The 15,576-nt window shown below is 37.5% G+C and overlaps 1 protein-coding gene across 1 annotated transcript; it reads right to left on the minus strand.

Annotated features, from left to right (window-relative positions):
- Positions 1-503: 503 nt before the first annotated feature.
- Positions 504-14,636, minus strand: LOC127649005 (serine/threonine-protein kinase PAK 2-like). Its single transcript, XM_052133890.1, has 14 exons — positions 14,497-14,636; positions 10,607-10,839; positions 8,202-8,305; positions 7,772-7,916; positions 7,565-7,686; positions 6,390-6,522; positions 6,185-6,248; positions 5,980-6,028; positions 5,723-5,835; positions 3,590-3,707; positions 3,406-3,505; positions 3,076-3,272; positions 1,342-1,479; positions 504-1,189 (listed from the first exon to the last, which is right to left on the minus strand). The coding sequence occupies exons 2-14, from the start codon at positions 10,791-10,793 to the stop codon at positions 1,103-1,105; spliced, it is 1,557 nt and encodes a 518-aa protein (XP_051989850.1). The 5' UTR covers positions 10,794-10,839; positions 14,497-14,636; the 3' UTR covers positions 504-1,102.
- Positions 14,637-15,576: the final 940 nt, after the last annotated feature.

Consider the following 15,576-nt stretch of genomic DNA (forward strand, 5'->3'; position numbering starts at 1 on the left):
CCCATTTCCACCATCAGTTAGCAAGTTCCAATCAACTGGAGATGTTAAGAATCGGCCTGGAAGAGGACGGGTGTCTTGTTTCCTAGCATGGTGAGGAGTTTGGTTTGAGTGGTCAAAAATTCTACAAGGTTCACAGCTGAAGAATTGCAGAAATTTGTTGGGTCTTGGGGTCAGAAAGTCTCCAAAATTACAATCAGATGTCACCTACTTCACAAGTTGTTTGGGAGTACAAGGAAGAAGCCTCTGCTCTCATCCAACAACAAACTCAAGCATCTGAAATAAAATAAAATAAAAACTCTCCATTACTGTATACTTTGTCCTTTCTGAAAACTCAAATTTTCAGTTTTCTAATGTCATAATTTTCCATAGTGTGGACGTGGCCTAACTTCACAAAATGATTCAGTGTTTGGAAGTTCTATTTTGGAATGCCTCTTCCAATCAGATTAGTGGACTGGAATGAACTGTTGTGTATATATAATATACAAAAACACTTTATTAAACTGTGGATCTTTATTTTTTGTGCTAACCAAGGCAACAAAAAAAACGTAGAAATTGTTAATTTAATATCATATAGCAAAATTGTTTTTTAAGACATGTGAAGGCAAATAGGTAGTAGGCAAGTGACAGGTCATTATGAGACGAGGGAAATACAACTGTTCAAGTATTAAAAAAACTTTTCTGAAAGATTAAAAAAAAGACAAAATACTTTGTTAGGTAAGAATGCACAGATTCTCATAACTAATACAATTCAAGAGGATTTTGACAGAAATACATTACATTTTCAGGTACACACACAGACTGATGAACATGTAACAAATAAAATAAGAGATATCAGCAGAAAACAAGAAAGTTTACAGTTTTGGCTCCTCTGGTATTTTGGCCCCTTCAGGCACATTAAAAGAGAGTTTGGTGTGAGGAGGCATGGCATAATGATTGTGCAACTCTGTAGCCCAGGTGGAGATGACTAAGGTCCTCAGGCCTGAATAGCAAAGGTCCTTCACTGGGCTAGAAGAGGGACTCTGCTGGAGTGATAGATGTCTTCACAGAACTGGTCATAAGAAAGAATTTGGACATTGGCACATAGTGACAAATGGTTCTGATGCTAGCGATTACTCTTCATTGCCTCCTTGGCCGCAAGTATGAGAGGAGTGAGACTGGAAAGGGGCTTTGCCAACTTGAGGAAAGGATGCTGCAAAACAGACATTGGATAGATGGAAATGAATAGATTCTTCATAAGATTACCTAGTCATCAATATCAGGTAGTATCAACATTTCAAGTAGAGTTGTAAATAGACAAAACTCATTTAGATATTTGTTGGGGCTTTCAAATTTGTTTCTTACTTGCAAAAGTTCTTTTCCTCCACCTCTTTTCTCCACATCCATTTCAAGGCAGCGGTTGAGGAAGTCTCTAAAAATGGGTGACAGCTTCTCGGGGTTCTGCAGCTCTGGGGTGCCATTAGTGGCAATGAGGTACAGCGCCTGGAGATGGAGATGATGGACATTAACCACAACATCAGATTGTAATTGAATAAATACAGAATGTTTTGCAGAAGTTATACAGTAGGGTTGGGCGATGTCCCCTAAATTGGCAGTTGACGATGTTGACAGTAAAACATCGCGATGGATGATGATATCGTCGGTGGGGTGGGGCGGGGCGGGTTATATAATTTCATATCATTTTCAAAAATGATATGAAAAATTATAATTTCATTATTTTACTAACCCAACTAATGACTCGTCGGTGCTTTATCAGTAGGTTGCACGACACGTGAAGCATTTTTTTTTTAGCTTTCACTTAAGAAGAGTTGTGCACTTTTTATTTTAATATATCTCTTTACATAAATACTATTTTCCACTTAAAAACTATAATTTCGTTATTTTACTCACTGATGAGCAAAAGGTCGAGGCAGAAATGACCATGTACCTGCAGGAAATGGCCATTGATGGGGAAGAGGACCCGCTGACTTGGTGGAAAACGAACGACAAAAGGTTTCCATTCATGGCAAGATTAGCACGGAAATATCTGTGCATATGTGCTACCAGTACTCCATCAGAGCGGGTCTTCAGCACAGCGGGTAGTGAAGTTACTCCAATCCGCAGCTTATTAAAACCAGATAAAGTATGTTGGTATTTCTGGCCAGAAACATCAAAATTTAAACATGGTCTATGGTGAAAGATATTAGACTTCTTTACGCATTTTTAGCCATCCGTTGCGGAGCTATTCGATTTTGCATATTATTTTTTAAACGTTCATTTGTGTAGTTCATATGACCACTTTACAATATTTCAATAACATAATTTATTTTGTAGCCTGTACTGAAGTTAATTGTGCTGCTAATTATAAGTGAAATGTTAATGCCGAGTTTCGGTCTGAGTGTTGTTCCCGTCTTCTTGTTCTTTATTTGTTGTTCTTCTATGTTTTAATAAATGTGTGTTATTCATATTCACCTTGTTTCTTTCATTTGATTTGACATTATGGATTTATGGCCAAGGACATTTTTCTTTAAAAGTATTAACCAGACAAAAGTTATTTGACGTTCGCTGGTCTGGGTTTATCTTAAACTGCCGCTTCAGTGTATACAAGAGCTATGTGACAATGAGCAAGATTTTCTGAGACACTACAACTACTAATAATTAATTAATAAAGGCTATTTTCTTGTAGCCTACAACATAAAATATTTTAATCTAAATGTACATCCATTAGTTATATTCTCAATTTAATTTACAGAGCAATCCCTGCAAAGTTTTTAGGTTAACTATAGAAGAGACTAGGATTAGTGAGTCACACTAGCAAGACTCGCAAAAGGGGGCGTGGCATCACGATGGTGGCTCTACATCGTGATGTTGGTCAGCCATCACGATGGACGATGATATTGTCCATCGGCACAACCCTATTATACAGATCACTTGAGTCATCATATTTACAAAAAGCTTCCAAAGCTCAAGCTGTGTAGTTATTTTTTTGTCATTGCTCAAAAATACCTTTACACTCCTAATTTTATTCCATATTATTTAGGAATGCGTTTACAAATAAAAGACTTCTCGTAGTAATGTATAGGACAACAAAAGGCATACCCTAAGCGGATTCTCATTGAGGTAAGGGGGTTCACCCTCTACCATCTCAATGGCCATGATACCCAGGGACCATATGTCCACTTTGGGTCCGTAGGCCTTACGTGTGACCACCTCAGGAGCCATCCAATAGGGTGTTCCCACCATGGTGCTCCTCTTACTTTGCTCAGGTGTGATCTGAGCACAGAACCCAAAATCAGCTAAGAAGAAGAGAGACAAATATATGCATAATGTTAGTTGTGTATCCCAAGAATGTGTTACATTTTTTTCTACTCTTTCTACATTGCTAACTTGTAAGGAATAGAGCACTTCACAGTAGGACCATGAACTCACTTAGTTTGACAGATCCATCCATTCCTAATAGCACGTTGTCACTTTTAATGTCTCGATGAATGACCTGGTTTGCATGGAGAAACTCCAAGGCCTGTATACACTGTGAAGGAGCCAGACTACAATACTCAGACAATGATGGGAAAAACATCTGTCTGATCTCATAATTATGCCCAAAATACAATACCTCTCTGCAGACAGCAGCAATCTGTGCCTCATCCATACAGGTTTCTGTTACCACATCAGTAAGAGAGCCTCCAGCAAGGTACTCCATCACCACAAAGAGCTCATCTCCTACCAAGAAGCTACACAAATGTGAAAGAAAACCAAAGGTACATGATACTGTGATTAATGGATTTGAAACATTTTAAATGAATGCTCCAGGTTCAACACAAGTAAAGCTCAATAGACAGCATTTGTGGCATAATGTTGATCATCACAAAAAAATATTTTTACTCATATCTTCAATCAAGTTTATAGCCAGGAACTTACAATGGACGTGAATAGGGGCAATCTATAAATGCTAAAATTCCCAATAGTATAGCCACAATATGTAAACGTTATACATGTTAACATGGTTTAAGTGTTTTACAGCAGTTAACAGATTAAAGGGTTTTCCGGATTATATTGTCATGACAATAAAGTAGTAATAATGGATATAACTTTACACAGATAGGATTAGTAAGTCATTTTCATCTCACTAAAATTATGTTTAACATGTATAATATTTATAGTACTGTGCAACACTTTTAGGCACTTAAGATGTTTCACAAAAACATTTGTTTAAGATGGTTATTTATATCCTCAGCTTTAGTGTGTCAATAGGAAAATACATTTTCTACAACCAAACATTCATTTTGCAAATAGAAAAGATTAGAACAGGGTACTCTGCAAGAGATGGCATTGCCCCCACAAAGCCCCCCACTGAACATCGTGTCAGTCTGAGATTAGATAAAGAGACAGAAGCAACTGAGACAGCCTAAATAGATAGAAGAACTGTGGCAAATTCTCCAAGAAGCCAGGTGTATTTAGGAGAATTGGTGCTGTTTTAAAGGCAAAGGAGGCCACACTGATTTATTGATTTAGATTTTTTATGTTTACTGGAATTTGTATGATATTAATTGATAAATGAAAACAATATATGGCATTTATTTATGAAGACATCCTCACTATGAAACATCTTTCACAACCACAATTTTTGCTTCTTTTTTTAGTAAACAAGAAGCGAAGGTCAAAACTATTTTTTGCAGTAATCAACATTATGCCACATATAATGTTGATTGAGCTTTACTTATTTTGAACCCAGAACATTAATTTAAGGAACACTGCATAGTGCTATAATGACTTGATTTTAAAAGTTTGATTTCGTTTAACCCTTAAACGCTCTATAGTGAACCCGGGTCCTCATTCCACACCCTGTACCCAATCCATTTTCTGGAGTTGTGCCCACACCTCTTTAGTATTCCTCAATCTCTCTATTAGAAATTGTGTAATATATATATATATATTTTTAGAATTGTTTAACTACCAGAAATGTAAAATTTCATTTTTGTTTTTGGCACTTCCATGAAATATATTTTTATGATTATTTCATATCTATACAAGTTTACTATCACATGATATCTATTTCTTTGTTTATTACAAGAGAAATTAGTACTATATTCATACAAATAAATACTATGTCCCGTTGATTTTCTGTGCAACAATGAATTATCAACAATTGTGAATTATCAGTATTCCATTTGCTTGTTCACATATATTTTATGCATGTTATTTCTTAAGGTGAAACAGTTGTTTCAATGATTGACATGGTTTACATTTGGCAATGCTATTTGATAAAGAAACAATGTGGAAGTAAACTATAGCAAGTACAACACATGAACAGTTTGATATATCTAGTCATTTAAATGTACTATTTAAATTATGTAAGTTGTCCATGTATTTAGACAATAAGTACTTGATGTGCAACTTATGTGTAGCTCAATATGCATTTGACAGCCAGTTGCGTCTTACAAAATTTCAGTGTGAAAGTAATAAATCCTGTTCTAGATTTGTCCTGATTTGTTGCATTTTCTTTTTAATAAATTAAAAATAAAACATCAAAATATATTAAAAAATATTTTATTATATTATTTTCTACTTGTCTTGAAAATCTTTTGTACATTTGACACTATCTGGGCATTTTGTAGATCCATTTGTGATATACATAAGTGCCGGGTCTCTAAAGAATATGCAAGACTGTTTGGTGAAATTCCCATGCATATAAGGGTTAACTGGGAGACATAACATTTTTAAATCATCCCTTGAGCAATGCAAGTACCTGTCTACAAAGTTGACGATGTTTGGGTTCTTGAGCTCCTTCATCACCAGGATCTCATTAATGATCAGCTCCTTCTTAGGCTGCTTCTGGAGGTTAATCTGCTTTATGGCAACCTAAATAAACACATCACTGTTAGTTCACATAATCCAGTTTATTTGTCCTATTTCAACTAAATCAGAAGTAAAAAAGAGAAAAGAAAAAAGGAGAAATTCAAAATTAAATTCAATAGTCAATAAACAATACAGAAAAAAACCTACTTCTTGACCAGTAGCAACATCAATGGCTGTGTACACTGTGCCAGATGCACTGTGGAGACACAACATTCAATTCAAGCACATTGATTCAAGCTACAACCAATGCAGTTATTGACTAATAAATCAGTAATAAACTATTCCTGAGATAAAGACTGATAGTATAAACGTAAAACTTGCAAAATGAGAATAGATCATTAAGTATATTTACCCTTGTCCGATTTTTTCGAATCGTGTGTACTTTTTCTTTGGGTCTCCAATACTGACAATAGTTCCTGAGATCAATCAAAAACAACCATCATGCATTGTTTGACACTTCTGTGCTAAATCATGTCTAATATACTGAGATGTGTTTAGAATTCCTGTACTAATAATGCAACACTCAAGGCTGAACAGGGAAAGTCAGAGAGACATACTAAGTTTTTCCATGATCTCCTCGTCGGTCATCTTGCCCTTGCTCTTCTTCTGTTTATCAGCGGCTTTGGAGGCTTCTGTGTCTGCGATGGCTGCAGGTGCTGGAATGGGATCGATGACAGAGCGTGTGTATACCTATCCAGACAACAGAGAACAATGGTTTTTACTTCAATCCACAATTTATGAAAGGAATACAAAATGAAGTAATCATGACTATTTGGATCAATGATATGAATTGAAATCATATCACTATGTGCTGATGAGACAATTGGGCTAAGAGACGTTCCTGTCAACCAGGGTCATCTAATATTTTATGTATTTCGGGATATGTTATTTTGATTTGCAATGAGTTTAATGCATCGGCAGGCACATCCCTGTCTCTATCACATTAGATTTATTCGCTGTCGTAAAGGAATATTCTGGGATCAATACAAGTTAAACTCATACAACAGCATTTGTGGCATAATTTTGATTACCACAAATTAATTGCGACCCATCCATCCTTTTCTTAAAAAAAAAAAAAAAAAAAAAAAAGGTTAGAGTGAGGAATACAGCGAAGTTGTAAAATTGGCAATAACTTTACAAATAAAAAGTGAGCGATTTTATAATACTAAAATCATGTTAACATGCATATTGTTTACATCTTGTGGCTATACTTTTGAAACAGTGAGTATTAACATTTACAGATTGGCCCCACTGACTTCCACATTAGGTGCCTCACTGGAACACAGATTGCATTTATTTCTTTTTTTAAGTAATCACTTTTATGCCATAAATGCTGTCAACTGACCTTAACTTGTATTGAACCCAGAATATTCCTTGAAGAATTCAAGTGTTGTTGAATGGGTTGTTGTTGTTGAAAGGACTTTGATGAGAAAACTAAAATATTTGAAACTTTGATTATGTCATGATGAGAGCTGTACAATTCTACAATAGATTATACAATAGAGAGCTGTATAATCTAACACAGGGACAGGCTAATTCTTCTAAATGTATTATGCATTGTGTTATCGTATCTTTTAATTTATTTACAGCTACTTTGAAATTGATTTGCTTTTAAAGTTAACCATTATTACTCAAAAAGAGAGTTTATTTTAATTGATTCAATTGATGGACTTGATATTAAACTCATATTATCCCTTAATAAACAAAGTTTCTGACTCTGTTGTCCACTCACAGACACGGTATGCTGTGGACGTGGTGCAACAATGGGGGGAGGGGCTTCATCGTCATCATCATCATCAGGGTCTTTGACTGGTGATTGCTCTGAGCCTTTTTTTGCTGGTGGTGCATCTTTATCTGAAATAAAGAGGAAAAGCATAGAAGGATATTATGGGTTGAATAGAAATACAGATTGAGAAGGGGTGTGTTTATGTATTCATACCTGTAAAGCTGAGGTATTTCTGAATGCCGTTGCCTGTGGAGTCATAGAATTTGAGCACATCCAGCACAGCCTGAGGGTTTTTCTTCTGCTCTGATTTTGTGATATTGGAGGTCTGCAGCAGCCGAGCCCACTGCTCTGGCATGCCCTGAGCGAGTAAAGAAAGAGGAAAAATGGGTAGAGATGGAGAAATATGGAATGGGATAGAGAACAAAGTGTGAGAGTTAGAAAGAGTTAGGACCCATCTAATAATCTGACTAATTAAACTCCTTTAGGTCAATCAAATCAGTACAATATGATAGAAAAGATACAGAATCTGTATGCTAACAACTGAATTGAAGATCCTCTGCAGTATTTGATGGATTAAGACACAGATCAGGGACAGCATGGGAAAATTACACCAGAGGAAATGAAGAAAGTAGGTGTCACTTACAGTGAACTCCCCTGTGACAGAATCAAAGCCAACGTGTATGGTGTGCTCAAAGTCTGAAGGGCTAGAAATCTCTGGACGATCTTTATCCTTGTCTTTTTTTCTTCCTTGAACAGAAAGAATAATTAAGGTTAGATGATTCTGGTTCTTGGCAAAATGACAGATTTCTATGGACAATTTCTCAATGATAAAAAAAGTTTTCCAAGGCTTATTTCAGGTTTGAGAAAGAAAAGGCAAAAAGTTAGAACAAAAAGTCATTACAGATAGGAATACTACTTTTTCATTCCCGATTGCGGTATTGGCGGATACTGATAACGATCTAATACCAGTGTTCTGTTTTTTCTCGATTAGTTTAATGTTTAAAGAAATGTGTCATGAATCCCGTGCGTGCTCTGGGTAATGACAGGACAGACCAGCGCAGTGCGCAGTCAGGGTTTGAAATTAACTTTTTGGCTCACTGACCATGGTGGCTAGTAGTGTTCCAAGGTCACTAGCCACTCAGCATTTCCTTCTTCTTCTTTAGCTTTTCCGATATGTGCCGGTAGGCGTCTGGCTTCTTGAGCCAGGATCTCGAAGAGAGTCTTCCCTCGTCTCCTTGCGATGTACTCCTCCAACTCAATCCTGGGACGTCCCCGTGTCCTCTTGCCTTCCGGTCTGGCTTGCCATATCTGCCTGGGCTTGTGACCCTCTGTCACGTGGGGGATGTGTCCTACCCAACTCTCGTTGCAAGATGATGTCGCTGATTGGCACCTGCTTCACCTCCTCCCTGATGGCTGTGTTGTGGAAACAATCTCTCCTGGTCTTCCCCACCACTTCTCGAAGATATCTCATCTCGGAGGCTGTGACTTGGCTCTCTAGACTCTTCTACATAGTCAAGCTTTCCGCTCCATATATGAGTGTGGGCAAGAAGACGGCTTAGTAAGCCTGCATCTTGGTCTTCTGGCAGATATCTCGTTTGCCTGCTATGGTGTTGATGCTCTAGTAGATCTGGCTGGCTTTGTGGATCCTGTTGTTGAGCATCCAACATGCCGTCTGACTTGAAGATGGTTCTAAGATATTCGAACTGGTCGACTTGTTCGATTGGTTCGTTCTCCCAAATGATGTAGAGGGCTGCTGGCTCTCCTTTGGTGAACTGCATAATCTTGGACTTCATAGCATTGATAGTCATGCCGTGGGCCTTGAATGCATGCGCCCACTCTTCCAAGGCCTGCGTCAGCTCCTCTTCATTTTCCTCCACAAGAACGATGTCGTCCGCATACACCAGATATCGCAGGTCTCCTCCAGTTACCATCTTTCAGTCTCCACATTCTCTGCGGGCATTGATTGATCACATGGTTCATGAAGACCTCTTCCAATCCCAAACTCTCACAAAAAGTGATAGAGATAACTGGAGACTGTACTGCATTCATTTGTCTGGACATTTTATTTGAACGAGAATGATATTAGTTTAGCAGGACAAAGGCATAATGATTTAAGTCATCTTTTATAATATCTGAAAGCAAACATGGCCAGTTAGAACAGAAGTAGGATAGAACAGGAGGAAAATGTCAATCATTTATGGAAGTTTTAACCCATTCATTCTAAATTGAACTTCCCTATGAAAGGTTGCCATTGTTCTACTATTGTTTAATAGTGGCATTTGTAATGATAAGGCCATTACCACAGGTAAGATCATGGATGGATCCACAACTGAACATAAGCACACTTCATTCCCCCAGCACAGATGCACATGTAAGCTATGAGAGACATATTGAGTGCTTATAAAGCACTGAACGTGAGATGAATACAATTGAATTTGCTTCGTCAGCAGCTCCCAGTCACCTGACATTCTCAGAATTTTCAATGCTGGAAAAATACTGAAAAAGTCACCTGCCGGTTGATGGTGTTAATTTCAAACCCTGTACGCAGAACATGTATTTATCATATTGATCAGTCTCGTCTGACAGATACCCAGTTTGGATACAATTTACGCATCATTTGCATTCATGGTATGCTGTCACAGACAATAGACTTCTCCATCTTTTTTTTAAGTAAAAACTATGGTAACAGTAAGGCACTTAAAATGGAAGAAAACGAGACAGTGGAATAAACATTAAAGGTGAAATGTGTAATTTCTGCATCATTAGCCCCAGACAGAATTGCTTTAGTTTCATAGTTTAACCATGAACGCATGTAACGCCCGTGTTCCAGGAACATAAAAGATGTTAGGCAGAATGTTAGCTCCAGTCGCCATACATTTTAATAGCAACTTTTTTTTCAATACAATGGAAGTGAATAGTGACTCAGGCTAACATTCTGCCTAGTATCACCTTTTGTATTTAACAGAGGAAAGAATTTGTTTTAGGAACAACATTAAGGTGAGAAAATTATGGCTTTCAAACTATCCCTTCTCAGTCCACTAGTCTTACCTTTGTCTCCTGCAAGCATGGATATGATCCTGTTACGGTGTTTGTCCTTCTTTTCCTCTGGGAGAGAGGGTAAGGGTTTAGAGCTGGGGCCTGTTGACATGTTGTCCTTGTTGCCAGTGTTAAAAGCGCTGCTCATTCTGACCGGTGGGGCAGGGGGTTTGTCCTCCAGCTCTCCGTTGTCGGACATGACAGGGAAACACACGCAGAAGGGTTATAGGGTTTCAGAGATCAACCTGCAGGGGGCGGTAGAGAAACGGACATGATTGCTGAGTAGGAATTTATGCACTAATGACTATCAAGCTACATGGTATTGGACCACTTCGCTCACTGAAAAAAGCATGGCTGACTTGTGATGCAGAATCCACACTGCTAGGTGTCAGTCCAACACAACTGCTATATTGACAAGGGCAACATAAACAAAACAATTACTGAGTGCACCGTAAACCCCAGTGCCAAGGAACCATATTGGCAAGAGACTTCTTCAGACCATACCAGTTTTATCTATAACTGTTGCTGGCTGCTTACAAAGCACGAAACAAATTAGCAGCCAAGACCAGTCAACCAATTATAAAACTATGTAACTATTTCAGTAAAATCTTAGTGGAATGATTTCATAATTTGATTGTACAGATGTACCTTTTATAAAAGCTTTCCAACCACTATGATAGCCACACCAAGTGTCTGCAAAAATAGTTAAATGCAAACTAACCACTAACCAACAGCTGCTACTGTGAGCTAGAAACAGGCAATCAAAAAGTTAGCATGAACAGAGAGAGACATAGCTGCCTGTGTTCTACCAAAGATACAGCAACAATGTCTTCCCCTGTGTGAAAGCCACTGATAATTTTGGGCATTCACTGCCACACAATAACACAGAGAACTGAGAGTGAACTTAGCCAGAGACAGTATAAGGGGAGGAGACAGATGACTGAAAAAGGACAAATCATAACACTCAAGCTTCTAAGGGAGTCAGTAAATTTCATATTTCTTTATTCTGAAAGCTGTAATCTACTGCTCCCTCTCTTTGTCCTCTTTTGGAAAGTTGTGAAAACAAAATAGTTTTTCTTTTGCTGTTGAAGCAAATGGGAATACAAAAATAATATTAACTGTGGTCTCCATTGAGAGGTTGACCGATTATTGGTTTTGCCAATTGTCGGTGCAAATAGCTACGGTATTGGAGCAATCAGTTAACGGCAGAAATTAAGGCCTATAGTTTTTATTTCCATAGGTGACATTGGAGGGATCCAGAGTATGGAGGTAAAATACTCTATATAAACAATAATCAGATTTTCAAAATTGATTTTCTGATTTTATTGAGATTTCAGCTGTACAATAAACTGCATTTAGGATTTAATGTACCTCTATGTTTGTCATAGTAAGGCAAGATTCAGATTTTTTTTTTATAGAAAACACATTTAATAAATCGATAATAAAAACGAATCCCTTGACTAATAATTTTCTGCTTTTTCCAATGCCTTGGTTATTGCTATTGGCAAAATCCAAAATCGATCGACCTCTACTCTCATTCACCGCTACAGAAGTTTATCCTGCTATGGTTACATTGATTAGAATACAAGTACATCACACAAATAAGCTTTAAACCAACAAGACATGATGCACTGATAAATTTGTTTTCGGATCTTCACAATTTTGCATGTTTGGAACATGAATGCATGTATTTTTTCTGGATAGAAAGCCAGTTTATAATATATAGCTAAGTGCTGGCTGCAAATTTAATAACCACAAGTTCACTCACACTGTATGGCAACATACGATTGCGTTGTGATTCAATTTGAACTTAATATTAAAATCATCATTTTGCTACATTGCCATTATTAATTACAGCACTTAATATAAGGTGATTATAACTGTATTTTAGTTGTTACTACAAGACACAAACGTTAATGTGCAGCTAGCGTAGCTTTAGTAAACCACTCTTACTGTCACAGGATTGGTAGGACAGGATTGCACGGGATGATTGTCCTGCAGATGAGCAAACATGTTGGAGGTGTTCCTATGTTTTGCTGCCACTTGTTATACACATAGGGAAACCAACTTCAACCAACAATCCCACTGCATTTTTACAGTACTCCCACACTTCCGACTTAACCCTTTTAGATGGCAGATAAAAGGTTTGGATGCATTCCTCATTCAACCATTCTTCTTGTCCACGTTGGTTTTGTTTACATCAGAGTGTGCATGTGTCATTTATGCCGCATACACACAGTTTTATGAATCTTGATTCGTTGATGGAAAAAACCTACTGTACGATCAGACAAAATTTAAACAATTTGGCAAAAAGTTTATCTAGAATTATTTATGGTATTCTGAAGTCCCCACAATAACAATGTTAAATACTGTGATATACCGTATTAGTGAATAACATCACATGCTTAAATGGAAGTACAGTTTATTTACTCTAGAACATGCATTCACTGGGCCAGCGTGATTTGAGCTAAAGAAGAATCATTTATGACACAATTGTTGCCAGATTTAATTACCAAATTGAAATGGGCTATTAAAATCTCATCTTGACAAACAGATTTGAAGATTTTGGTTTTTCTCCACTCACATAATCTTTTTGACTATATAGAAAATGGCCATCAGGGGCATGACCAATCTATCCACCATAACTGACTTGCCTCAAGAGGGATTTAGTTTGCATAACTGTCCTCTGACAGTAACAGTGCAAGGAGATAACTGATTCATCTCAAAGTGTTGAGGTCAGGTCAGTGTGCAAATCTGCACAACAGGATGTCTGGCTGTGAGACATGCAGCTAGAGGAGGTTATGGTACTCATGTGGCGATTTCTAATCTGAATATATACATTTCAGTTTAGTAGTTAAATACTAAACATGTGGCCTCAATTCGTACAAAGGTGTACTCGGCGACAGTCTGTCAAGTCATGTTAGTAATCAGTGCTGTCATGTGGCTGACTGCATTCTCTCCACCCTTGTCATCAACATGTCCAAATAAGGTAAAATCCTGTCTCACCTCTGTGAGGTAAATTCAGTAAATAAATCATATTCAGCACAACCTCGACGTGACCACAATGTCTTCCTGTTTGACAGCACAGCTCTACTGTATCCCAGCACTAGTATTCATACAACAAAGAACCTAAAAACTGGTGTGATTTAAACTGCAAAGAGAGAAGAATAAGAGTCTTGCATGATGAATCTTTTCGGATATATCAGGTTGCACACAACACATTTTGATGTTAAAATCAGTAATTGCTTCATGCATCCCAGGCTTACACTCTTGGAACTAAATTAACATATGAGATGCAATGGTCTATCTGAGCAAAAGAACATTTAATTAGCAAAATATGTTTGAATGAAAATTACTAACAGTGATGGAAAATTTCAGCTTTTTTTGAATGTTGCTTAGATAGATATATTCTGGTAAAATGCTTTTACCATGAATACTTAAATGCAAAAGTAAATCTATTGCAAACGTCTTGCATGATCTCAGAACACCAGTCATGATAAGCCAGTTCCTGTTTCCTTAAAGAGAACAAACATGGCCAGAATAAAGCCAGTGCAGTCAATAAAAAAAAAAAACAGTTTTTGCTGTTAGTACTGTCTGAAAAATACACACTATTAATAATACAAAGACTGAATCCCAACAAAGCAAAACCTGTGACTTTCAAGATGCTTTTCAAACATCAAAGATATCAATGATACCATCAATACATCTAGAAGTTTCAAGGAAAGGTCTACACAAATTAACCACTACTGGAGCCTGTTTAGTTTAAAATCCTGATACCACGCAATGCACTTAAGCTTGAGAAAATTGGGACATCTTAATGCGAGACAACACTTAAACTTAAAAAATTCAAAACATGGAAGCGGTTGAAATCAAAGCACAGTGGCGGTGCATCACTATCTCACCCTGAGGAACCCTGATGTAGACATCCAGTTGACGTCCCGGGACATGGAGTGTTTTCCCTATGGTGTGTCGACCGTCTCCCTGTGCTTCCACTAAAGTGAACTGTGAGGGAGGCGTGTTGATGCAGGCATGCTTCATTCCACAGCAGATGAAATGCAGCAAGTGCAGTCATGCCTTTGTGCTGCACATTGCTATGGCGATGTACCAGCCCTCAGGCTTGATGCAAGGCAATACAGCAGAGACACTAGGCTGGACATACCTTTACACATCACTGCCTCTCGTTTTGAAGAGCTACCCCCACCATTACAGATACCACTACACAACCGGAAATGAAAAGCATATAAATCTGGATTATAGGAGCTTTTATAGGGTCTTGGTTAGACAGCATGGTCTCAAGACTATGAAAACATGAAGATCTAGAAGAAAATAAGGATCTGTTTTTTTTAATAGGCCTAACACTACACAAAATTCAAGATCTTTGGAAATCTCTATGAAGATTTTCTCCAATTTTCCCCCTAAGGAATGTTATTTGGGATCAGGTTTTAACTTGCTTTTCCCATAATCACAGTTATTTTGAGATGGGTGTGGCTCCCCTGCACACAGTGTTTTATAGGCTCAAACACACTTAAGCATATTCCATTTCATGAGGATTTTTCCACTTACAGCACAATGTTTCCGGTTTCTCCATCAAAAACAGTTGGCCTGGCCTATCACAACTCCTAAAACCTCAAGCAATTGATTCAAAAACCTTTTCTGACAAGCCATGCATAACCTCACAGTGACTGAGCAAAAGATTGAGCAATTTTGACTGAGCAAAAGAAGCAAACTGCACGTAACATGAATGCAAACAAACTTTGACAAAAGGCTGCACAATAGAATAATCAAGATTACAATTACAGCTGCCACAATCGTGAAAAATAGCATTTCATAGAGGTCTACTCCAATTGAAAAAAAACAAAAACAAAACATAGGCATGTATACACTCACAGACCACTTTATTATGTATAACTGCTTACCTACCTAATCATGCGTTTATCTGATCAGCCAATCATGAGGAAGCAATGCATAAAATCATGCAGATA

The sequence above is a fragment of the Xyrauchen texanus genome, chromosome 9 (assembly GCF_025860055.1).
Source record: "Xyrauchen texanus isolate HMW12.3.18 chromosome 9, RBS_HiC_50CHRs, whole genome shotgun sequence".
In the NCBI taxonomy this organism is placed as follows: Eukaryota; Metazoa; Chordata; class Actinopteri; order Cypriniformes; family Catostomidae; genus Xyrauchen; species Xyrauchen texanus.